General features: G+C 52.0%; 1 protein-coding gene across 1 annotated transcript in view; it reads left to right on the top strand.

Annotated features, from left to right (window-relative positions):
• Positions 1–26,955, top strand: part of LOC131207948 (protein spire) — a 101,965-nt gene that overhangs the window by 37,270 nt on the left and 37,740 nt on the right. The window contains exons 3-5 of the mRNA XM_058200584.1: positions 7,456–7,573; positions 13,343–13,533; positions 25,886–26,080. Coding sequence (XP_058056567.1) covers positions 7,456–7,573; positions 13,343–13,533; positions 25,886–26,080 — 504 coding nt within the window. The remainder of the gene's footprint in view (positions 1–7,455; positions 7,574–13,342; positions 13,534–25,885; positions 26,081–26,955) is intronic.

Here is a 26,955-nt window from a genome sequence, read left to right as displayed (position 1 = left end):
TTAATAAAATGTTCTCCGCGATCTCCGATCGACGAAATGTGTGGAGTTAGAAGCTGGTGGTGGCCATTCAATTCGGCATTGCGCCACACGTCTGTGTGCCGCCTGGTGCTGCACCTTCTCTCGGTGTTGTTTGCGTGGCATAATAGCTTCAACATGAATCATTCTGGGTCGCCCGACGTGTGTCGGGCCGCGGGTTTCTAGGACCCCTAGGTTTCAGTCTGTCGCGTCGCCGCGAGATCGGTTGGCGCTTGCCGGCGATGATTGGCTTACACGATTTCGGTTTTACATGTTGCAAAATTGATTCCCTACCGCCGCCGGCGGGCAGACACTGGGAGGAAGGAGCCACCACATATCCAGTACCGCCGAGGGGCCCAGCTTGGCGCCTGCCATGTTTCGCTTTGTTTCCCGCCGAAGATCAACGAACTCGGATCCAACGTTCTGGGGGCGGCCGTCGGTCGATATGTTCTGGGCGCATATGTGCTGGAGGGATTGCTAGCTGGCGAGCGCACCGTAATTGGTCAATTTCATCAATCCGTTCTTTGCCGAAATAAAAGCCGAGGGAGAACGGACCACACGGCGTTGTTTACCTTTTCGGGGGGAAAACGGGGAAAATTAAGAGTTTGCTCAATTACCACCGGTGCTCTCCTCACTTATCTCTCATTTAAAGCTCCGCCGTGCGCACGTTGTTTTGGTTTTGATGAGTTCCTTCACCCTCCGTTCTAATTTGGCTTCGTTAGAACATTAGCGTGAGGGAGGTGCGTCGGGACAGTTGCATCTTAGTTCTGTGCGGTGCGCTATCGAACGATCGTTTCATCAATTCGCCGCAGCTCTTAATGAGGCCACTTGTTCGGCTTTGAGAAACTTTCCTCCGTGTGTGCTAAGACTAATAAGCTGGCTGACCCCGCGTGTCGAAGATTTCATCCACAGGTTGGCCACGATCAATTTTCCGCACTATTTACAAACTTTTTGCGGCCTCGAACTCATCCAACGATGAGAAGGTTGGGAAGGTGGTAAATAATTGGCGTGTGTACGTGTCTGGCCCCAGATAACATAATTAGGTGAAAACTAAGCGATCGGCGCTCATTGATTGCGATTAGAGTTTTTGGGAGCAACGTTCAAATTTGAAACGGCTTTCGACAGCCGATTGTTTGAATTTCGTAATATTGGCACGCGTGGTGCAAGAAGTGAGAGAAGAAGAGTGTTTGCACATCGCATGTTCATGTCGAGCCATTCATCATAACGGATGACGAAACGGAATTGCGTTAAGCAGACAAGATGGGCCAATTTGCCGTGTTTATGAAGCAACGGTGTAGTTGTTTCTTTATTAATTTAATCTGTGAGGTAAACCACCCATTTCATACATTGGTCGCTCACTTTTCATTGAGAAGGAATGCGGTACGAAATGTCTGGAGTTTTACCCCGGAAACGACCACTACGTTTCCGAGTGGGTACTGCGCAAAACGGACTCTGGTATTTCCGTTTTCCGCCGTTTATCTAATGGAACTCGATAGCGCGCCGTTCCCCGGGAGGCTACGCTTGGAAGGCCTTCGCCGTCTCGGTGTCCGTGTAGGATACCAACGTTAGGCCTACCACAGCGCTATCTGTACCGTTTTTTAATCGACGTACACCATCTGTTCCTTTATCGAGACACGTTGGTTGCGGTACACGCCGCGAAAGAGATACCGAACTGCTCTGATTTGGCGTTCGCCGATCGATCAAACTCCGGGTCGTGCGACCGGGTTGGCCGCCCGGAGAGGCCTTCGAAATGACAGTCCGTCATTAGGCTGTCATATCGGAACCAGACGCGCGCGCACTTTGTGTGCGCACGCGTCCGGTCAGGCGAATCGCATCGATATCGATTGATTGACAGAACTGGATCTGTGCGCGCCCTTCTGCGAAGACGTTGGCGACGGGGACATTGGACCGTTTTGTCCCGGTTTGTGGTTTACGGCACCGGACGCCGGGCAGGGCAGTAAATGTCAATGTCAGCCCAGAACCGTTCGGTTCTGCTCGCATGCCACACGCAAACCGAGCGTTGGGTAGGCTTTCGGGTCACCATAACTGCTCGGGTGCTCGTCGCGATCGGTCACACGCATCGTCCTGTGGCCGCCACCTTCCAATTAACCTCGCTAACCATCGTTAGCGAGCATGACGACGCCGCATTCCGTAGACGGCGGGAAGACAGGTCAAATCGATCACGGCACGCAAATTGGGACCCGGCGTGACATTTGTGAACTCACGATTACCACCGGGTGACTCCCGCGCCCGACCAGCACGACGCCATCTATCACCTGGAATCGCCCAAAATGCGGCGCGGGACCTCGCGGAGAATTCGTCCCACTGACCCATAAGGTCCCCCCAACAACGGTAACGAAACAAAAAGTGGTTGGAAAGTCCCAATGGCGAGATACGAGATCATAAATTATCACGATTGCCCGACGCCGTGAGTTTATTGTTCCATTGCTTCCGCAATCACTCAGCCGATCCGGGGCGGCGGCGGAGGTCCTATCTGACGACGGCGGGTTCTCTAGGTTCCCTCCGCGGCAGCCGATGGACTCCCCAGGAGTGAGTGTATACAAAATCGAACGGGGACACTGGCCCCCGTGTCGCCCGAACCGTTACCATATTTGGGACCCAAGAAGGAGCCGACTCTTTGGTGGAGGAAGAAATATGACCAAAGCTGCGAGAGAGGAGGCTGAGTTGCGGCCGTTTTCAACACTCCGTTACCGCGGTGCCTCGTATTGCCGGTCTAGGACACGATTTTCGAGCCTCGGGCGCTAGAGAGAGAGAGCGAGAGAGCTAGAGACGGTTCGGGTTCTTAGTGGGGGCCTATTTGTAAAACTTCAACGCTTTAGGCGCCGCAGCCTTTGCGGCGGCCGAAAGTCCTCCATTAACTCACGCGGGGAGGGGGGGGAGGACTAATCATGGGGTCGGGCAAACTTCGTTCTGACCTCTGAGAACGCGTGCGCCACGGTTGACCTTTCGGTGGAGTCGTTTTGGGGGGTGCCACGAGATGTTCTCCCAAGATATCCAGGCGTCCAGGCGGACGATAGCTCAATTTTGAAGCCGCGGGACAGTGGAGCGAAACTTGGAAACGATTATGAGTGATATATTGGCGATTACATGGAGCGGCAGCGGTGCGCTTTGTGGTTGGCCAGTTGATGGCGAAACTGTTGCGATGTTGACGCATTGTTACCGTTCCGTAGTTCGCTTCGCTGTTCGCTTTTTACGGTAATTATCACCTAATGAGCTATCGATGGTTTGTGACCAACCGGTTTGTGTTTAATGAGACCGGTGGACACGGATTCGGCACCGAGATGACGATCTGTGGGAGAGAAGTGTCGGACCCCGCCTGCTGCAGAATGCCCTTATGCTCTTCCGGAGTTCCTTTGCAAGAATAAACTTTTACTTTTTCCAAGCATTCCAACGGCATTGGCGTGGTGTTTTATCCGACTCGTAGTGCCCGATGTCCGTATGTCCGGGCCTGTGCTACTCATCTCATTTCTGTGGATCTGTCCGCTGTGATATCTGCGGGCCGTTTTCCACGCTGGCGACAGGAAGGATTTCAGCAATGCACGTGAAAGTTGTTTGCTATCCGAGCGACCGAGCGAACGTTTGGCCGACTTTGCCACCGAACCGTTACCGAAGGCCAAAGGCCATCGCCATCAGCGTACGAGCTGCTAAGCGAGGAAGATTGAGGCAGCATCGCTGGCAAGCAGTAGCACAAGGCGCTACGTGTTGACTGGCTGGGCCATTGGGCCATCGATCGGAGAAGATACATCGGTCCGATCGATGCCGCCAGCTGGTGGCTGTCTATTTGTACAGCCATTCCGATACCCTTCCGATACCCATATGGCACAAGACGATGCGCTGGTGCAATGGTGCATCCGTCCGGGTTTACAGGACAGGACGTTTAGGGGGCCTTTTATTGATGTAAGCTTCACCTTTGCCATGGCCCCGGTCCAACAGCGCGCCTCACGAACAGGGCGCATGGTCAGTGGATGGATACCCCTTTCGATTGTTTCGCACGGACGCTGCTGCGCGTTAGTGAAAGTGCTGTGAACGATCGCACGGATCTGCCACGCTCTGGCGCAGGTCACCTATGAGGACACAGAATTATTAGAGCGAGCAGAGAACGGGTGCCACCTCAGAGGTACTTACGAAAGTCTGTCGAGATAGTAATCAGGCGCCATTGTTCGATGATTAATGGCACGGCCCATGTTATGCTCCGAAACGTCGTGTGGACGCAGATGATGCTTCGAGATGTAGCTAACAGAAGAAATGGGATACAGTCCCGCAAAGTTTTCACCACACGTCGGGACGAGTTTGCGTTCTCAGCTGCGGAATTAATGCGATGATGCGATGTGTCTGCTCCCGGCCACGTTCCATCTGGTCCGGTTGCCCCGGGTGCTAATTGAGTCACAGAGTTGTTAACCGTTAATTGGTCATTCCGGACCATTACCTAACCACCGCGCGCCGGAAGAGTGTACCCTGGCAGGATCAGGCCATTTTACCGCCAGTTCATTAGCGTTTAAACGTTCGATCGTAAATCAATAAATCTACCACATTCCAGGCACGGGGTCTCGGCCATCTTGCGGCCGGCCAGACGGGATCACCGTTAACCACGCGCGGAACGGGGACTACACCGAGGGGGCCGCCTCGGTGTTCATTTGCGGGTAACGGAACTCAGAATAAAAAAGCCGTCTGCCTGTTGCCCTGAAACATCTTCATCCGGCCGAGACTCCGAGTGTTCCGAGACGAAATTCAAGGATTCGACACGATTCTGTGGCCCGTTCTTCGAGTGGGACTGTTTTTAATGCTGATTTACCTACTCGCCGTGGGGCCGTGAGGCAGGCTGATTAGGGCACAAAGTGGAACTGTAGTAGCAATTTAAAAGGCTCGACGGCCTTTTTTTCTTCGGCGGCGAAACGGTTGTAATTCTGGGCCGCCATTCGATTGTAACCTTTTCCGTGGGCATCATGAAACCGCCGAAAAGCGGAACCCTCAATTTCGTGGCCACACCACGGTCGTTCTGGATTGGCCTGGATTTTTTGTTGTTGTTTTAGGCAATGTTTTTCATCTCCCGCCGGCGGGGCGGAGTACGCATAGAATTGCGCGTTGATTGCGTAATAATGACCGTCAGTGACGGGTGCGTCGCGCGAACGGGAACGATGATAATTTATTGCCGCACGTTGCGCCATCATATCGGGACACGTGTGTTGATGCTGCGCGCAACTGCTTTTACCGCTACGCAAATGATAGTCATATCCGTTTGATTTCGAAATATGGGCCACGAATTATCCATTGCAACAGGCGTTCTAGGGCGAGAATGGTCAGTTCACCGTTGGTTTGATCACCGTCCCTTGCCCCACACCGCCGTCATCAGCGTCACTGGGAATGATTAGCGCTTTTATTGACCCAAAAAACGGAAATGATCGTGGTGCGTGCGTACGTTTTTCTTACACCTCGACAGAGTTGTGACGAAAGGCCCGAAAGGTTTGGTCGTAACGGGAGCAGCGATGCCTTTCCGATAGGCATGAGTCGGAAGTTGGATTAAAAGGTTTCGGGAGCTCGCTTCCGGCTGATCATTCTGATAAAGGCCATTAGGAATTAATCTCGATGTGGTGTGGTGAACAGGTTTCTAATTTTCCGTATGCTCCAGGAAAACATTTGAATGAAAATTCATTTTCTTCCCGTCCATCAGCGAGCAGCGTTAAGTACGGAATGTTTTACAGTGAGACATGAACAGACTATTTTAGACGGTTCTCAAGCGTTGACACTTGCGCTTGTTCACCCGTTTCCAGGTCCACTCTTGCGGTGCGCTCCCCGAGACGCATTCCAGCGGCGTATTTGGTCTGCCGGCTGCGAACATTACTGGCGCATGTGGCTGCTATCTTTGCCTTTGATCACGTTAATCCATCAACCGGTAATCGGCCATTGCCGATCGGTTACATTGCCTCCTGGTTTACGCCTTCCTAGGCGCGCTCCGAGTGCGAAGTGGTGTACCTGCCTAGGACCTGGGCCGACGTGTTGGTTTTGCTCATTTTTCAAATTCCATCGGAAGTTAATCCATCAGCGTTTATTGTACCGTGCCGGGGGGCGGCACGGACAGAACTGGTTAAGAAGTGGTTGCTCATCGTGCACGGTTATGTGAATGTTGAGGGCACCGTTTCGCAATATTATTTCTATCAGTATCGGGCCTCGAGGTATTGGAAATATCAATCACCAAACCCAAGGAGCGGGAAGATTGTCCGATGCTGAAACATTCTTGCAAACCTCTGTTTAAAGAGACTACTCAGGAATGTATTTCCTAAACTCCTTCTCCTTCAACTTGAGATAAATTAATCGATAAGCAACCAGCAACGTTCCAGGTGGCATCCATCCTTCGTTCGTGTTGATTTTTCTGCACGCCTTTGCCTACGCGAAAGACATTCCCAGCACGTCGTCCCGTCATTCATCGCGAGCTGGGAAATGGCTTCCCAATTTCAATGCCACAAACTTTCCTGCGCCGAAACGGTGCATGGTGGGAAAAAATATGTAACACGCGCACCCCTTTTTCCGATTCCAGACGATGGGCAATTGGGAAAAGCATAACGCTCGCCGGGCCAAAGGAAGGGCTCGTTAGGCCCCGTGCTGATTGGTGATTGTTTATTTAGTTCAGTTTTTCTCAATTAGCTCGCTTTGAAGGGCGTAAGTGTGTTTGATTAAAAAGAGCAGCGTGGCTGATTAGATGAAGACTTTGATCTTGATTTTGTGCGCGTAACGGATTGAGTAACTCCATCGTTAGCCACCAGATATCGTGAATTGTTTCAAGTTCGATCATTATTGGAGGAACGAGAAAAATCGTACCGTATTCCGCAAGACACTCGAACGACTTTTAAGCCTCCACTTTGCGGTCTTCCGGGTTCCGGTGTGGTCTGGTTAAATGGCCCCACACGCTCACTGATCATCTTTGTGCGATCAATTTTCCGATAGTGCGCCGCCGACTGCCCACTGCGCGTTGGTGCCTTATTCGACGGCGAGCCCGGCGAGTGAAACTCAAACCTGTTGCAAACGCCTCGTTCCCGATATGCTTTTTTTCCGGCCTACGGGCGCCATTTTTTGCTTCATTTTCCCAGCTGCAGGGCCGGTTAACGAGCAGAAGCGCGCGCGCGCGCGCCCGCACCCCATATTCGGAAAGCCGGGCAATCGGGGGAACCAATTGGAAAGGGGCTTGAGAAGGTTTTCGGAGAAAAAGAATCCAGCGCGCACCCAACAATATTCGACTTTCCTTGAACTTGCTCCACAGAGCCCGATACGCTTTCACCTGTTTGCAGTGTCGGAGGGTTCTTCGCGTGTGCAACCCAACCTGGTGCCTGGTGGCCTGCTGCCCTACCGACCTCCGAGGCCACGTTTGTTTACCTTTTGCTGACCGTGCACTTGTCTCACTCTCTCTCTCTCTCTCTCTACTTCCAGATACTGCTGAAGCTGGGCATCGTCGTGTACCGGGCCCTCGACTACAACCTGCCCACGAGCGAAGACTGCCAGATCTCGCACGAGCTGGAGCAACTGATCGAGTTCATGACGTCCGAAGGTAAGGAAAGTCCCGCGGGACACACGCATGTGGGCTCCCCCCCTAATGGATGCCCACTGACCCAATTTAGGGCCAATCGACTGACGTCGCGTGAAATATTTGCCACACCGAGAATCGGGGAGCGTGAGTCCAGCGTGACTGGTCGCTTTGCGCGGAACGGGACGAAACACATACACGAATGGGCGATGGCCCCAGGGATTGCGTGGTTCAGTCATTCCTTCCCGGGCGAATCGTTCTCCAGAACATCCACGCCCGTGTTGAGAGTTGTTGCCACTTCTTGAGCCACCACCAAAGGGGAACCGTCACCGACCGGTTCGGAAGGGGCTTCACAGAACGGACTGGACAGCACTCAGGCGTTCCCATGTGTGGCCTTGCTTCGCCAGTCGAAGATGGCAGGATGGCGGTAGAAGGTACACATTAGCTTTCGTTAATGACCAACATGATGAGGCTGGGCTGGGTGAGATGGCGGCCGCGAGGAAGAATAAGAGTTGCTTTTTTTATTTCTTGCTCCTTCAATTGTTTTCCTGAGCTCCTCCGATTCGCCATCACCCGCCGCCGCGTGTCGTGTGCCTTTCCGACGTTTCGCTTTACTCTTTTTTGTTCATTTCTGCGCCGTTGCGTGCCGGAGGAAAATCGTGGGAAAATCTCGAACGTGCGCGATCTGTGTCCCCGAGATCCGATCTACACAGATTTGCAGTGCCGCACGAGTGTCGGTGCGTTGCGGTTTCTAATTAACCTTGCGAGACACGCGAGCATGCTTTCTTTCGCATCTCCGTGTGAGGGCGGTATGTGATTTGTGACTTTTGGCGGGACGACGGGGTTATGGTTCGTCCGTATTGCGGTTTTGAGCATTGTTCGAAATTGCTGAGAATTGCACAAAGCTGCACGCTGCGTCGGCGATGCTTTTACGGCCAGAGCGCTTCACCATCGATGACACCCATTTCTTCATCCTTGTGTGGACACAGAAATAAAACCACCCTCTCAGGTTGGCCGGTTCTTCTGGTGGGCCACTCCGATTCCGTTGCTGTTTCACTCATCTGTCGTGTACAACGTTTGGCCTTGGGTTTCTTGCGTAACTTTTGACCATCTGTGGAACGAACTCAATGTTCCGTGTAGATTTTGTGCAACCCAAAGTGACAACCGGAGTGATGAATTTTCACGATTGCTAAAGTTTTACCATGAATTAGACCCCCGCCAGCCCAACCGTGACATTGAGCTACAAGTGCAATGTCAACGTTTCGGAAAAGGCTTGCCGTAAGAGTCGAGTGGATCATTATTACGAAAGGGTTCACCGGCGAGTGCCATTGAAATGGGAATTAGAAATCTCTTGGCCGATTGCGGATTAAAACCTGTGTCCTTTTCCTCCTATTTCGAAGCGGCCAACCGGTTCAATATAGATTATCTGCCGCCCCCTTACGGGTCTGTCCGATGCTATTTGCACATTCTTAATAGCTTTCATTCCTGTTTCTGCTGCGCTAATTGAAGTTTGTTTAGCGATGTGTGCTGCAGAAGAAGAAAAAATACCCTGGGCAAAAGAACGGACGCCTGTTTATCTTGATAGCCTGTCAACCGCCGGTTAGCCTTCCACCCGGGGGTTGCGAGGAATGTCTGCCTCTAGATTGATTAAAACCTAACGCCATAGCCGCGAAGCCATAAGTCTACGTGGCTTGGGGAAGTACACGAAAAAGAAATTAAGTACCGCGGAAGGTTCGCGCATAATTTGAAAGAACCATATCGCTGACGCCAAGGTTGATGCTCTAGCGTATATCGATGTGTCGCGAGTCGCTGGCGACTCCATGGGGCGCCCCAGCGAGGAACAGGTTTCGATCGGCATTATGAATCGGTTCGGTATCCGCGAGAGCGCGAGGTTGATTTCGATCGATGGTCACGATTTTTGTGGACTAGCCACTGTGGTGTGTGGCTTAATTTTATGTCGGGCTGGCCCGCTGACTGGCCACGTACTTATCTAGCACCCGTCGGGTGGGTTTTAACGAATAATTTCACACTTTCGGGACAAATTAAAGCCGGGTAGGGCCGGGTAAGTAAGCCCTTGGGGTCGGCGTGGATAGCCAACGTTGGCCAGCCAATTTTAAGGGGCGTTGCTATATGACATTCAACTTGAGTACGTTTTTTGTTAATCTAAAGCCGATCAACGATCAGCGGTTAGTGCTACCAGTGGAAGATTAATATTTCCATTTGCATACGATCCGAAACGCTGCAGGAATGTTTCTTTGCCGCCAAGATCACTATCGCACGCGGTTTCCGTTTAGCAACCATGCGAATGCGATCGACAGCACCCCGGTGTAGACGAGGCCCCGGTCCGAAGGTTCTGACGTTGCTGAAGGAAGCGAACACGCGACGATTTAGCACGAAACGGTCAGGAAGGGGGCGGTAGGAAAGTTATGCACGCGAATGAATGTCAAAAGTAAAACAGCGGCTAAGCCCAGTACATCAACCAAGTGCAGCGCCAACGTTGCAACAGCCACACGCCGGGAATGAAAAGACCAAATAAAAATTGTAACAATAATAAATACATCATGCTGACTGACAGCGTGCTCGATGGGGCTAGATGAAAGGAAGCGGGACAGCGAGCGTGCTATTGGTCTGCGCTGCGCCTGCGACAATGCTGCGCTTGGCCGGCAGGACGGGCAGCCCACGCCGACTGCACGCCAGCTCGCGTCATGTGTGCCCCCGGGTTGCAGGTTGCCAACTGGGCTGCAAGGGCACCGAGACCGATTCAAACCCTGTGCACCGTGGTCGGTACCATTCCCATAATAAGGCGGGGGGCCGGTGCTGTCATGCTGGGTCGTCCGCGCTGCCAGAAAGCATGCAGCATGTTGCACTGGTGCGCCTGCTGGTGGGATTGCTGTTTTCGCAGCCGCAGATCGCACGATACAGTTACGCGCGTACCTTGGGGTTCTGCTTGGAAACAGTGGAGAATGCAATTCTTGGCAAAGGAACTCGCTGCGTACGATGCGACTGCAGCAGGGGGTTTCGTTTCCTGTGCGCCCGTCGAAATCTCCTAACGGTGGTTGCGCCTCGGAGAACGTTCTCCGCTGCATCGCCGCAGGGTGATGGCACACAGAACTCACGCACCGTCGCGTGTGCCAGTGGGGGGTTTGGGCGTCTTCCAAGACCGAATGCGAACGAATGGTATTTTATGAATGGGAGTTGAACGTGGACGAAGACAACGCGACAACCCGCTGGTTGGCCCGCTGGTCCTTTCCACATATTGCCGAGCATTGATCGCGCTTACCACCACACTCGCACGGGAGCATGATTCACAGGAATTTGGAGCGTGGCTGTGCCTGTGTGTGATTTGCATACATTGCGCAACTTCCATCTTGTCACCGCGTCCGGGGCGCGAGACGTGAGACGATGTACGGCGAGACGGCGCACTCGCTCGAGATTTATCGATTTTGGCAGGTTCTGTTGAACATGACAAGCTACGTGTCGCGGGCTAAATAGCGCTGGGTGGTGGCTGCAGCTGCGCCAGGATTGCGGCGGGCCGAGCCTAGAGCTTAGCCTTGAATGCCTCTCTGCGGTGTTTGCGGTGTGGGAGAACGTTTGATTGATCATTTAATGGATGAAACCTTAGGGCCGGGCCACACCGTCGTCCCGATCCGACTGAATAAATTCGCGATCGATCGATGCAGGGCGGGAGTAGGATTACTTCAAGAACTGGCCATTACTGTGCGCAAGTAATTGATGGATATTGTGGCGCCTGATTGTGCAGAGCCGATCGCTAATGGAGTTAAAGAGACCATTGTGGTGATTGTAATGTTTGTTGACGCCTTTACTGTCATTATTTGGACGTGTGCACACTTCATTGTTGTCGATTCAGTTGGCCGTATCAGCCGCTAATTCCTTAACTGGCGGCCCTTAACGGAGACTAGAAGCCTGATACGGTGCTTCCATTCTGACTCCAGGTTAATTTTCAATTAAGCGACCCTATAAAGAGGTATATTCCGTAAATTAACGTTCCCATAATTCCTTACAAGTCGGCCCAAGCTAATTCGAACTGCTTTCATTACAGTAGCAGCACTAATAATGCATCCGTTAAATTATAGATAACGCTTTTAGCTGTGCCGTCGGGTCTAGAACCCACGATTTTATTTATGAACTCAATTATATTCTTCGGTAGCGATTTTTGAATTTTTGATGCGTTCTTCTCACTCCGGCGCCCACCGGGAATATGTGATAAAACAATTACAGATGCATTTGTACAAGCTGATTGCATTTTCGGCTCGTCAGAAGCGAGACAAATATTTGAACAGCGAAGGGTTGAGCTAACTGTAGAATGTGCGGTGAGAAGGTTCCACCCTTGGCGGGCCAGCCAGCCAGCCAGCCAGCCAGCCAGCCAGCCAGCGGTCCTATTTTCGTCCGCTGGTACGGCCCGTTTCGATCCATTTCGTGCAAGGTGAGCCCCACCGTTTGAAATGTTGATTAAATTCAATGGCTGGCCTTATTAATGCCCCCCAAGATGGTGGCGCGGTGCGTATTTACCTTCTCGTTAGCGCTCTCGGTGCGGGGAGCATTTATTTAGCTTTCTTGTTTAATTTCGGTTTTCTGAATCCGACCCCGCGAACGCTGCATCGCTGCGGCCCCCAGTTCGTGTGCGCGTGGAAACATAAATAATGCATTAACGGCCCAGTGTTGGTCCGCCGCCTGTGAACCGGTTCCGAACCGAAGTGGCTTCGGAATTGAAGGGAAAACAAAATACTTTTAGTTGCGCGTAATTTTCCCTAAGCTGCCACACTAAAATCATTCGTAGAGATTATCGGATAGCTGAAAACATGGGGCCGGGAAACAATGGACAAACGTTGGGCCAACTGCTTCCACGGAGGGAAGAAAATAGGCGATCATTTATTAATATTATCTCAACGCGCGCAATGGTCGCCACGTGAACAGCCGGCGCAGGGTGCACAGGGCCCGAATCCAAGGTGGTGCAATGGCGAGTATCCGCTCGGTCCACTGCAACCTGTGAGTGCCCGGTGTAGTGACCACCCATCGGTGCATCGTCGATCGTATCGGACCTTGGCAGTGAAAAACCTCCGATGTCGGGGCGAGCTCTTTTGTGGGTCCTTTTGCTCGACCAAGGCGGGCCGGGTTAACTGTATAATAAATTTGAGCTAATCCAACGAATAAACGCGCCGTGGGTCTTCTGGCGATAAGCGATGTACCCGTTATTTGCGACACCCGGGAATAGGGATGTCCTTGCATAAATATTGTTGATGATCGTAATTGACGCAAAGAAACGCTTACATGGCCCATCGCTGGCTGACCCAGAACTTGAAGTTGGGATGTTTTGGAAGTGAAGTAAACTCTCTAGCGTCCAGCATTGAGATGTCTCAAGCCAAGGAATTGCGTTTGAATTTACCGATGCGCTTGAGAGAGAAGTAGATGAGGTTTGCCTGGGTGCGATAATGGGCGGCGATTAATCATTACACGATGTTAACTGTGCTTCAACATAATCCGGTCCTGAAGCTGAAACCATTGTTAGGGACTAGCGGCAGTCTTTTGAAACTTTAAAGGATCGTGCACAAGCGAGCTACGGAGAACTGATCGATGCGGTGCGTTCTTATGCGTCGTGAAAGACGTGAAAACAATGTGTTAAGCACGAGCGAAAGGTGCTTTAAAAATGTGTAATCGAATTTATGATATCGGCCATTGATCGTTCTCTGATCTGTTTCTTTGAGTGGTTTGCTCCTTCCTGATCGTTCTTCTGATTCTCACACATACACACTCATCTCTCTCTCTCTCTTGCAGATAACGACGACGAAGGCATCGAGCGTGACTCGGAAGAGATCGAAGAGGACCTGGCCACGATCGACGGCGAAGACGGTGACTGTGCCAATGGCAGCGGAACGGCCCACAACGGCACGACGGTGGGCGCCTCCAACGGGTGCGGTGGCCAGCGAAAGCATCTCGAAACCAAAGAACTGGATCACGTGCTGGAGGTGAGTGCACCGGCTCCGGTCCCCGACCGCTCTTCCTGTCCCAGTCGCGGGCTCCTTCCCGTGCGGAAATTTCTTCCTGCCCAAAAAGGGCAAGTGATGGAAGGGCCGTTTTTTGTGTTCCTCCATTCCGTTCGCGGCTGATTGGCCGCAAACTCCTTTCTCCGACGGCCGACGCACTGTGAGGCTCTGCTTTGTTATCCGACTTGAGCGATTCCGGCACGGGACGATGATGATGGTTCGCGGGATAGGATCAGGGGACTGGCCTTCAAAATCGTAGAATGGACCGGGCCGTGCGGAGAGCCACGCTCTATATTGTATGGAAATTGTGTGCGGCCAGCGGTGAAAGCTTCATGCCCGTGTGCCCGGGAATGGAAAGTGTTTTTCTTGCTCGATGTCCAGCTTGCGGGGCGACGAAGACGACGATGCGCTTCGTGCGTAAGATTAATTATAAGCGAAAAGGCGTCGTCTGTCCTGCCCTGCGAACGGCGCTTGCTTCTTAGTGGCCGCCTTGCTGTGTTGTGATTTGTGTTTAGTTCGGTCGATTCGCTCTAACCTTCGCGGCCATGGATTCTCTCGTGACTTTCCGTCGAGATTCGAGTTCACTGTCTTATGCTCCGTGGTGGGCTTTTATGTTGCCGATTCCGGCGCACGGCCGACATTAGAGACATGGGCACGCAAACATGGGCACTTTCAAAAGAACACTTCATCCCGCTCTTAATCGTGTGGTGAAGATGTTGATCGTCCGAACGGTTCAAAACTGCTCCATCATACTTGATCACGAGTTTCTGGAAGGCGATGGTTAAGCATGTGGCACTGAGCACCGATTGGGTCGTTGATGGAGATAACTCAATTTGTTGAACTCGTTGAACTCTTTGGATATACACTTCCGATCCGTAAACTCCATAGTCGACCATTCTTCGTGGGACTTATTTTAGAAATAATCAGTGCGAGGATGGACTGAAATGTTTCAGAAATTACATTAGCTCTTGGGATTACGCTTAAATTTAGCTGCCTAAAATTTCACAGTGGAAAAAAAACGTAAATGGTCTGACTGACAACCAAATTCACTAGCTTCACTTAGTAACGATGCCATCTTCATGGCGATATTGGGAACTTTTTAAACCACCCTAGTATCAGTCCTAGCAGTCCTAGTTTAGTTGATTGAAAGATTCACAGGCCTCATCAATTGATCCCTCTAATTCCAATCGGCACCTTTGGCGCGCCCTTACTAACACAAAAAACGAGGCTGAGAAAGGCGCATCATTCGCGTTTTCGGCTTCCCGAAAAGCACCCAATTGGCGTGGAAAACGGCTCCGATGTTCGATCCCGCGATCCCTTTGACGGCGCGGCGTGGCCCCCAATTTCAGCGCCTCGTAATGTTTCATGTTTCTGTTTCCGCGGAAGTGATTAAAACCGCTCGTTTGCTCCGGGTGGTTAACGCATTTCGATGCACACCTCGTTTTTTTTTCGCAGCCACCCATCCCTCATGTCGACCCGGGCCTGTCAATGGGAACGATGCCGCAAAGCCGTGCCGCGCGCCAACTAATGCCGGGGAAATGCTCATGGTGTTAGAAGCGCAAGCAAAGAGCACAGGATGGAAATGGGTCCTTCCTAGCGACGTGTGCTCGCATACCGAGCCCGGCTAATTGGTTTTTCTGACGAGCAGAATGGACGAGCGACCGAGAGGGCAGTCTTGACTTGTCTTGGCGGTTGCGGTTTGGCCCATGAAGGGACCGTCTTCAGTTGGCCCCGGCTGGCACTTCCACCGGGAACCTGACAAAAGTAAGCCTTTTCCATGCGCGCGAGGAAAACGGGAACTTTAAAGCCTCCGAGAAAAGTGAATGGTTTCCGGGAGGGCCACAGAAAATGAAGCGACGATTAAGGAAAGCGCGTACGAAAGAAGGTTAGAAACACCATCTCCGCCTCGTTACTTTCTGCCCCAGGGTCCCAGGCAATCCGAGGTACCGATCTTCGGGGGGAGCACTGTCTGGTCAGAGATCATCAGCAGTTTCTAATTTAGCATTTTTTCTACGTTTGCTTTTCAATAAGTCTGTTTACCACGATGAGGAATGCGTGTAACCGGTACAAATGGCGTAATCGTTAGAATTGTCCCAAAGTTTGTGGACCAACAAACAGACTGGCGGGCTGTTGGTTTAACCTGGATACACGTTTGATGATGTAAGTTCGTACGTGTTGAATTCCTGATCGAACGGGTGTTCCAAATGAAAACGGTGTCCTTGAACATCAATTATCGTCTCATGCCGACAGCCTAAACCACTCGCGCTAATGTATGCGCAGCGCAAAGTACATAACACTTTGTTTTACTTCGGGAATGAGTCCACAAGTCGCCCAACTTTCGGGTGTCATCTGGGCACACACCGAGCGGCCTCGCTGACTGCGAGGATCGCGATCCCGTTCCGCGGCCACCTTGAAAAGTGTTAGCATTGCAACGACCGCAATGACACGGTTCGTTACTTTCCGTGCAGTTTGTGTGCTACGATCATGCGGCCCACCTCAGGCTCAGGAACTCGGTTTTCGGCACCAACCTTCGTTGGCCCATGCGCAGGGAAGGATAGCGCATAGAGCATAAAGCATAAAGCGGATGGATCTAAAACTGATTGTTTCACGCTCGCCTCGGGGCTCGTTGCTGTTGAATGGTCACGCAATCCGTCGGCGGCACCCGGGGCGAGAAGGCCCGCCTGGCTATGAATGAACGTTACTGTTTTGAATGGATGGATTAATGGATCATTTATTTTCGCCATATTTTTCGGTGCTCGTGTGGCGAAAAGGAAAGTCGGTCTCACTTTCTGGCCGATCGCGGGAGGGCGAGTCTTCAATTGTCCACGATAGACAAGTCTATCGAACAGAGGAACATGCCCGCTGGCAGAGTACCCGGGACGCTCCGTTTCGACCGGTTGCCGTTTTACCCGCGAGAGATTATGCTTTTTATGCTAATGAGCACGGCCAGGGTGCCCGCCCGATCGACCGACCATTTTATGCAACCGGCGTGCAAACAATCCAAGCGGTACTTGATCGTCGTCGTCGGCGGCTTACTTTTTGCCCGTTTTTGAAAGAAATTGTATCTCTAGTCAGCTACCGAAAAAGGGGCAAAACGAAAAATAGCCGTTTCGCTCACGAAATTTCAACCGGGAGAGTAGCAGCATAACGTGGCATACATAACGCCCCCTCGGGGGCCGACCGAAACCGATTCTGATAATGAGCCGCCGCCGGCGGCGACGGCAGTGAGGGCTCGCACACCTCACGAGGCGTGCTCAGTAAGTCAGCATCCGTTCGGCGATGCAACAATGAAATCAAATCAGCCGCCTATTCTGTCGATCACGGCGGATCACCCCGAAGCGCCGCCGGCGGTGGAAAAGTGAAAGTGAAAAGTTGGCCACCGATGCCGGTGTGTGTTGTGTTGCTGAAAATAACACATCCAGCGATCGGGCGGAAGGGCCCAAGTGAAAGAAGCCGCCATTAGAAGCCATAAAGGTCGCGCCGAATGTTGAGACATCTGAAACGATTTGGAATGACACAAAATGGCTTCCGCTCGACGCTCCCTGCTAACTGTAAAGAGCTGTGTTGCGATTCCAATTGTCGTGTTAAGGTGCCGAGTGGCCAAGAACGGGCACTAAAAACGAAGAAACAATTGAAAACGCCCCCGTTCGGAGAGACACCTCCACATTTCCCCGGCAGCAAGAAAACTGCGCTGAACGCATAAAGAATGGCCCCCGCCGAGAAGGTGCTGCCTCACGACAATGGTTCCTCCGGCCGACCGGCCGGCCGACCGAAGAAGTTTAAGTCCCGCCCGACTGGCAACCATGCGTGGAACCATTATTTGTACATCCACCTTCCTCCCGCGAGCTGTTGATTTAGATGTTCCCGATGCGGCCGGCGGTGGCCGGGGGCCACACCACGCCGTCCGCGTAGTTCCCCGTGGCCTACATCATCTGGCCGCAACTTTATTGCTTCATTTGTAGCGTTATTTATGCATTCTTAGGCGAACGTTAGGCCAGCCTGTTGACATAGGTGAGCCATGAGCGAGCCTGGGGAAACTGGAAACTTTTCGCACTTTTCCGCTTCTTGCCATTGTTTGGCAAAAAGGTTCTGTTTGTGGAATTGTTTCCGCGGCGCATCCGTTCGCTCGTGGCCTGGATCGACACCTGCGAGGCTAGGCCATGCGCGGATAGCCTCGTGAGACAAACATACAGAAAATTGTTTCATCTGCAAATAGCGCAGAGCGGGGCCCTTTTGCTTCTCCGGTTCGATTCTCGGTCACGGCGGGTTTGACGCCGGCTCTGTGCGGTAGGGCTGTTTGAACAAGAGTAATCGGTCCGGCCGAACCCCCCCCACGATCTCTAAGTGAGCGGTTGGCACGTATTAATTACGGCCACCGGTCACCCAAGTTGATACCCATATTCAGGCCACTCCTTGATGATGGAGGTGACACGAACCACATCGCACTATGTGCGAGAACAGAGGCGCCACCACCGTCGCCGGAGAGGCACGCTGAAAGTTCTGCTCGACGTGCCCTGTTCTCCTTGTCGGCGGCCGTCCAGACACGTGATTATTCTTGGTATGCGGAAGCGAAGCGGTGATTTACTGTCTCAAGTGCTGTGAGAACTACTTTCTCTTTGTGTTTGCAGCTCTCAGTTTTTAATAAGTTTTCCTGCACAGTATCTACGATAAATACCGAGATTTTATGTTTAAACCATATAAAATGAATAACTATTAGTTCGTAACAAAGTTTGATAGATGCGTTCTTCCCCTTTCAAACGCATCCGATTTCACGAAAATCCCATGACGGATTAAAAAGATATGTTCATTTATTACCGGTCAGTAGATTTAGTAGGATCAGGAAAGGATCCTTTCTTTGCCAATTTGAGTCTGGCGAATAGTCACGTGGTGACAGATCAAGTGGATACGGATTGCTATTGTGTTTTTCGGCTGTTTTGATCAGGCCTTTCGAATGTGTTACACGAGCGTCCTTGCCTTTTGGTCATGTGTTAATTTATTCGGAGCAAAACAAGCAAAACTTTTCTTTCAAATCATTGTGTAAAATTTTCCATATAGAGTCTTTACTTTTATGACATGTTTCACCCAATATCCTTATCCTGCTCCGTATGTTGAGTATACGGAGTAGAGTCTGATTTAGCTTGGAGAATCTGCGAGACCCGTCTTCGGCACCTGAATCGTGGAGCACACCACTGACCCCGTTTTTCGTCGGATGATTAGACATTTTCCAATTAACCTTTGACAGCAACTAAAACATTGATTCCCCCGAGCCGCTGCTTACAACCGATGCGCCCGTCGCCCGGTTGTTTTGTTGCTGGTTGCTTTGCCGGCGCGCATCGAGTGCACTTCTCGCTGCTCGCCAGCCTAAGTGGTCAATGAAGAATAAATTACTCATAAATTTCCCATCGACGTCGACCGGGACGCGCGATGGGCGGCTGAGCCAAGCATCAATCATCCGTAAACATCGCCGTTTGAACTCAAGGTGGCCTCATTTCCTTAGCCGCGCCGCGTACACTCGAGCTGCTTAACCCGCTTGCCGAGCTTCCAACAGAGCGCTAGGCTGGGTTCCCGAGGTTCCCGGGGAACAATATGGCCACCACAACCCCAACAGCACCGGCCTAATGAGATTAATTACTGCGAATCATCGCCGTGTGCGCCATGGTTGGCCTCCCGCGGGTGGTTGACTGCAATTACGGATTAGGCCAAACAGCTCACTCCACTGTTGGCCATCCGTGCATCCGGTGACCTAATATTTAGCGTCAGATTCTTCCCGATCCAACTGACCGACTGCAGTTTTACGACCCGAGTTTGTGCAATCTAGGTTTCTGCTCTTCTGGGCTAGGTCTTGGCGGTTGGCGAACGATTAAGTCATAAACTTTCTCCTAATTCGATCATGCGTCTGTCAGACCGTGCCCTGGTGGTCCTGGCAGATTTCACCGCGCACCGATTCGATCCGGTCGAACCCCCAATGATGGATGATGATCAGAAATGGGTCTCCGTTCCGTCGCCACGGGCACGGGCCGATGATGGGCTTTTGAATATTTTATGCTCCGTCCCGGGGTTGTTTTTGGCGAAGGCCACTACACGGGCGGACGGCATCCGATGAAGACATCATCCGGTGTGGGCAAAGTGGGACAAGTAGAACACATTCTGCACCGATGGTGGCCAAACCTGAAGGCCCGGGTTAGATGAACCGAGTGTATGTCGGGCCATCGGAATTTCTGTCTGGTAGCTAATGTTGGCCCACCGAGCAGTCAGTCGGTCTCGACCAAAGTTCACGCCCGAGTTTGGGGTCCGCGTGGAAATCGGTTCTCCATGGCAGAAAAGTCCGGTAGCTGATCGGATCGGATTTTTATGGGTAATAATTTAAAATTAGCATAATTTAATGACCGAACTGGGGCAGGTCTGTGGGGCCTCTCTATCGGCCCCCGGGAGCGATCAGGACGCGCAGACACATAAAACCGAGGGTGCGCGTGTAGAAAGCCACCGCTGAGCCACCGGTGGTCGGGAGTTATTTTCGAAAGATTTACGGCCGATGGACGAACGCATCGCCGGATGTTTGGAGACATCGATCGGTCTCACCGGCGCAGATGATGAGTTGGTGCGATCGCGATTCGAGATCCTGCTTTGGAATGTTGTCTCCGGTCCGGTGGCGCGTATTTTACGACAGCGACCGCGGCTGCTGACTTGTGGGGTCTGTGGGACGGATTAGGCTTTAGCATAAATTTGTCGATAAGTGTCACCGTGTTTTTCGGAGGGCTCGATCGGCTCGGCTCACAAACGGATCGTCGTCAAATTTATGGAAAGTTTTCGTTCGCGATTTTTATCGCCTTCCAGGCTCACATTAGCCGTTTGGCCATGTAACTTCGCTGGAGCCCATCAGGAGGGGGATGTTCGTTCGGGTGAGACATTTCGGATGGAAAACACCCCCGAAACGTTTGCAGAAATCTAGGATAGTTTCGCCAAAATGAATGAAGTAATACTTCAAACTGTATCTGCGCGCTATGATCTCGTGCCCAGGGACTTGCATAATGAAGAGTTTCTCTTCCCGCACGGATTTGCGTTACAACGGCCACCGGGTGGCACCGAAGTAATTTCACGCACCGCTGAATGGCAAACAGTTGCGCCCGGGCTCTGACATCTGTGTCACGAATATTTCGGCACCCGACCGGCTATACTTTCGCCCGGTTTTTCACTCACCTTCAGCAGCATCGCTCCTTTGCATGGCAAACCATTTCATAACGGGGCGGCGCAGCGGCCGGCCGGCGATGACGGAAAATAATTTTCACCGACGCCTCACCCCGAAAAAAAACCGCTCGGTTCCGTTCCGATAACGTTCCGCGACCGGTCCGCACCTTTTGTCCGGAGACAATGTTGCCAAAAGCTTCATTTCGGGTCCCCGGGGCCGGCCCGGGGTGGCGCCTCCATCTTTCGGAGTTCCACTTCCCGCCACGAATGGGAAGGAAATAAATCATCAAATTGCCTTTTTCTCTCCCGGCACAATTTTAGTGACGGTCGTCCGCCCGCCCGCCGGCCAGGGGATCGTAGTTTTTTTTTCGATCTCCATCATCTTCCTGCGCCTTGTGTTTGTCTTGTTTTTTTTTTGGCGCGGTTTTCGGTGTTTGACTCGTGCCGCGCACGTCCGACGTAACCGACGCCCGGTCGGAAATTACCTTCGTTTCGATTTAAATTACTCAATTGCTCGGCGGCGGCGGCGACAGCATGGTGGTGACGGCTTCCCTGCGGTCCCAACGGTGGGCTGGAGTCAAGGTCTTTTGACGCGCACCACTCGAGCACCGTTTCCTTGCACTTCCTGGACCGTATGTCCCAACTTCGGGCCGGCGCAACGGTAGCTCAAGCCCCGTCCGCAACGGTACCGTTTTTGGTCATTTGGGCGGACTGCGTTGTTCTGGGCCGTTGGCTCTACGTTGGCGGCTTCTGTGGCCATTGATGGTGCGATGGCTGCAGGTCACCTGGGCCCGGGGCCGCATCTAGGAACCGAATTACCCTTTCGGGACACCCACCCCACCAGCTCCGGTGGGTGATTCATCGTGGATCGAATGCGCCGCGCTTGGTGCTTAGGTTTGTAATTTATTTATTTTCCGCTTTGTGGTGTTTATTTGGGGCCCAGAGCCCGGTCCCCCCCAAGCTCATTCTTTCTTAGCCAGTTCCGTTGTCTTTCGTGGCCGGCAACAGCTGGAGGCCGGATTCTGCCATTCTGTCACAATGGCACCTTGGGAATGGCGGCTTTTGCTTTTTTGAAAAAGGTGAACAGCTGTGAACACGGTTCTTGGTCTGAACAATGGCTGAATAGTGTTTACACGCTCAGGTACAAGTAATTGAATTTGAAAACAGGTAAATGTATTTTGACAGAATTCATTCGACTATTTGTTAGCCAACCGAACCGATCGCGGAACGGTCAATGGAGAAGATCGGCCGAAAAGCAATGGAAATGGAATTACTCTTCCGTGTCTCCGTCGAATAATTTTTACGCATTCCGCTTGGTTTCGAGCCGTTTCGTGGTAAACATTAAATAACGAGCCCGGTAGTAATGGAAACCTCCTGCCCGGGGGCCACCGTCTTATGCAATATATGAACAAAGGGAACGGACCAAGCAACATGCTACATTTGTGCAGTTCAACCGAAGCCTTTAACTTGTTATCGCTGGCCCGAGATATTTTATCGAAACTATTTCTCCTTCGCGCACTGATTGGTGGCATCCGCCGTGGAAGGGTTGCGGACCGCCCAAGTTACGTCGCCCGTTCGGCAGCGCATTATCGCCGTCAAATTCGTCGGCCTGTCGGCGCACCGTCGGCTTTTGCAACCGTCTCGGTGAAATATGATGGCCATTTCCTGCCCCCCGGTGGAGCCGATGAGCCGGACCGGACTAGCGGTATCCAAAATCGGTCCCTCAAAAGCCAGTCCCACGAGCCAGGCCTTGCGCTACCAGCACTTAAGCGTATTTCTTCCAGCCTCGCTTGAGAGGGCGGCCACCGAACAACACAGCGCCAGCAGAAAGGGCGCCAACTCGCTGAAGTTGTGTCCGTTGTTGTGTTTTTTTACCATCCGCCCGGTTGACAGTATGGAGTTTTTTTACCGCCCCAACAGTTGGTGGTCTGCTTTGGGGCCTGACATAACCGAGCGGAGGGCAACACGTGACATTGTTGGCCATCTGCGTGGACCAGGCTCCACTGCGCCCAACCGGTGCGTAGACGCGAACGCAAGGGCAACGAAAAGCCCAAAAAAGACCGAAGCGCTGCCCAGCGGAACTCGACCTACCCGAGGTCGTCGTCGGCATCGCGCAGCTCTCCGGTTTCATAACCTAATGCCCTACAGAGTAGCAAAAATCCACCGCCGATATGCGCACGATCTCAGCCGGGTGTCGGGCGCCAAGCAATCTGCTTAACGCAGTCTCGCCCTCCAAAGCGAAAGCAGATGGTGTCTCGGTGGTTGGGACAGCAAGAAAGAAGAAAAAACGCGTCGCGTCGCTGGATTATTTAATATTTTTGTGGTCATGGGCAGCGGTGTAAACAGCCTGGCTGCACGTAACCACGTGGCGCACCGGGAGTCCGGCATCGTGCTACTGCGCCAAGGATGTCACCAAAGGCAACCGAAATACCTCCATGTTCTGTGTGTTTGGTTCGAAACCGATCGCCAAAGCTCGGCTCGGATCGACCTCCCGCACATCGATTGTAGCACCGCACTATCTGCCCCCCACGTGTGTTACGCCACGCGTCGATATGGCTCTGCGCGGTTAACGACGCAGCCATGGTGACGATGATGGCGCTGGTGAATGGTGCCGACGCCGCCCCGACATAAATGGGCGATTTCAATAATCCTGCGATCGGGCTCTGATCGGTAGCCTCTTCACACACGCCTATCGGTGTGACACGCTGCCGTCACCGCTGACCCTTGTTCTACTGGCCCTGTTTTCATCGTTTTGTGTAAGAGTACCAAATCCGGTCCTTTGCTCCGGAATAGGCGGAAAATAATGTCATTTGGATTGTATTTAAAAATGAAAGACCCTTAAGCAGATACCGCCCGTTGTTCACCGATAAAGTTGCGTTAAATATTGTCGCAAAGTATTCGATTCCAGCCCCATTCGGCCTTTCCACTGCGGCCACCCTTTCGCAACACCGTGGAGAATGTGGAGAAACTGGGTTAACGCGGGACTCCGGTGATCTTAGCAGGGACCTCACTGCTGTCACATTATAGGGTAATATTTTAGCCTCCCCTAATGGCCCGCGGTTACGGAATGTGCGTTATGGAACCACCGAAGGGTGCCGTTTTTGCCTGGTGGCTATTTCTTCATTTGTCTCGAACGGTGAAAGATAAAGTTTCGACTTCGATCGCGGCTCGAGGTGGTGGAAATAGGCATTTAATTTACTCATATCAACATTGCGCGGCACCAGCTGTGTTCTTCTTTGGGTCTTCATAAATAAAGCAATGCAATGTCGAGGCATTTATTTTTGGTGAAACGTTTATCAAAACATCGTATTAACGAAAATAAGTTTATGACCGAACCCTCGTAAACGGAAATGCACTTCTCGCGTGCGCTTGAAACGATCCCACCGCAAACGCTCACGAGCTTTAAATTTCTACTCCGAACTCCGAAATTACTAGCCGTAAAAATTTGGTTTCATTTTATTTTTGGCCTTGGTGCATCTTCCACGCACTTCCCGCGGATGAAACGTGACTCCAGCGCGCAGCTTATCAACATATTCCGTGTACGCCGGATTTATGCGTTTCACCACAAACACACAAATCATGGTGATGGTCCTTCCTCCTGGTGCATTCGGAACGCTCGAAGGTTTTACTTTTTTTACTACCGACGACTCGCGACTAATGATCGGACGAGCGTGGTGAAATGATGCATTCCACGAGATTTACTGCGGAAGGCTAACCTACATAGCGCGTGCTTCCAGAAAAAGTGACACCGGCCCTGAATCGGGCTCTCCCATCTTATCAGCCGATCCGGAGGTCTCTTCCGGACCTAGTGGCAGGAAGTTTTCGGAGGGTCAGGGCGTTAGTTCGGTTCCGTTCCCGTGGCGTGTGGCGAAGTGAAAACGAAGGCCACTCAAGGTTACCTTAAACCAAACGCCAAACTCGGCCTTCGCTCAAGGAAGACTGGATGTTGATTTGACCGAACCCCAGGGCGGCGTGTGTGTCTGTCGTAAAATGGAGCCGTTAAACTAATTTCTTTGTCCGCAGTGTAGCCTCGGCCACCGGCGACTAATCTCGGTTGAAAGCGAGATCATGATCACGTTTAGTGTGTGCCCCGCCACCGTGGTCGTGCGTGTTTCAGATTAGGTCAAGATTTTGTCCCTTTTGCCGAAACGCCTTCGAAAGGAAAACAAAGATCACGTTTCGCTGTGCAGGTCGCGATGCAATAGGCGTGCGCCCGTAAAATGCGTGAAAATGAGCTTCTTAAGTGATGATGAGGCTTCATCAGTGGCCAAAACGCAACGGAGGTTCTCCTGTTACTGCCGTCATCCGGCAACCACATTGGGTACCGTTGCGGGACCGATTATCTCCCGACCGCGTACGGTGACAGCTTTCGACCGGTCAGCATCCGGCGGTTGCGGGCGGGGTTGTCATAAAAGCCACCATGTCCGTCCGACCGTTTTAGAGCAGACGAAATGGCTGCCACTACACATTCGGATGGGTGCGGTGTGAAATGAGTGAAAAGCGGAAGCAACCGACACAGAATGTCCACGGTGTGACACACGGCGATAAGAAAGATTGGCGTTCCGAAGCGTAAGGAGCGCACGACGCGGCGGATACGCAAAGCACGACACACTCGGCCCTTAACTGTTTAATTGCCAAGAGCCTTTTCTCATGCCTTGGCGTGTGGCAAACTGGCGCGGAAGTGTCTACGATGCGATGCAGTCCCCGTCAACCGCTGCCGTCCGGTTTGGGGCTGACTGATGGCCTGCGAGCGGATCGGTGGCAGAAGCCCTGGCAGCAATTTTCTGTCACTTTGCGCAAAAATAGCGCTCCCGCGGAGACTGTGACGGGAAAATGTCTGCGACACGCGGAAGCACGACTGTCCCCAAAACTGCGTGCGCCTGTGGTGCCCTCATTCCGAATGAAATCAATACGGTTCCCGTCGCCGGAGTCGACCGGATCTTAACGTTTGGTTTCTTTAGTTTTTTATGGTTCGTTCTTCAGTTTGGGCGACTTCCTGGGGACAAGTAAAATTAACGCTGGGGCCGTAAACAATTAATTAAAATGAAGTGTTTACTGATTGCGGTTCTCAAACACTTGCTTGCTGCCCATCGCTCGGTTTCAGATTTCCCCCCTTTTTAAAATTTATGTTTCGATTTTTCTTTCCCAGTACTGCTCGACGCGTGTATCACCCACAAAGCCAGAGGACCACTATCGGGCTGTTTGTCGGGCGCTGGTCACCGAAACACTCGAGCTTCGCACGTTCCTACAGCGCGTCTGCCAGGGTGAGGCCGAGGTGCTTCGGTTAAAGGCGCAGGCGGAAACGACCGGCAAGGAGCTGGAAAAGATTCACTTCAACGACTGGGTAAGTTGGTTCATTACTGGAAAGGAGCTTCCACAAAGGAGTGGCCCATGCAGGAAGCATACATATTTTATTGCGCCGCGAGGACATTATAGTACCTAAAACGGGGATCCTAAACAATGATCGGTTGGGTTTTCCAGATCTTTCTATTGATCAATTTCGCGTCTGCGTTTAATTGAATTATCAATCCAACTGCAACACGGCTGAAAGGAGCAAAAACGAGCCGAGTACCGCCGAGCTAACGTGTATGGAGATGAACAGGGTGAATTCCGGGACATGATGCGCTGCTTTTCGCGCAATGAAGCTGCGGTTGGGAAATTGTTTGGAAAATTCGTCTGTTCAAATTGTCCGATTGCAGGTCCGGCGCCAACCTTTCGCTTTTCATTCCCTCGGCATGGCAAGTTTTCCTAATTTAATTCAATTATTTTAATTGTCCGTTCGCGATTGGTGGCGATGATCGAACGGCGAAGGGTGGTGATTAAGAGGCGGTATGTTTCACCGGCCCGTTTGCGAGTGGCGATCTCGCCGAGGGCGAATCAGTGATCTCGAAATAATTGGCATTGGATTGGTACACAGCCAGCCCTTGAGTCGGGGGGGGAATGCAAATCGCGCACCCAAGGCGGTACTTTCGACAGGCCTCCCGGCAATTAACATCGCCGTCGAAGGTAATTGAATAGTTTGGCAGAGTCCGACTTTGACAGTGAAGGGTTCAATGTAACGGTTTTCGTTGTTGGTTAATTTAGGCGTTTAATGGAGCACCGAAAAGTATGTGAGTTTCATCAAACCGAGTTGATAAAGCTATAGATCGCTTTTCATCACCATCGCTCAAAAGACGATAAAATACGATGGCGTAACATCCGTACACTGTGGAATGGATG

The sequence above is a fragment of the Anopheles bellator genome, chromosome 2, assembly GCF_943735745.2.
Source record: "Anopheles bellator chromosome 2, idAnoBellAS_SP24_06.2, whole genome shotgun sequence".
NCBI classification, from domain to species: Eukaryota; Metazoa; Arthropoda; class Insecta; order Diptera; family Culicidae; genus Anopheles; species Anopheles bellator.
The sequence above is the reverse complement of the archived record's forward strand: the minus strand, read 5'-3'. Positions and strand labels throughout refer to the sequence as shown.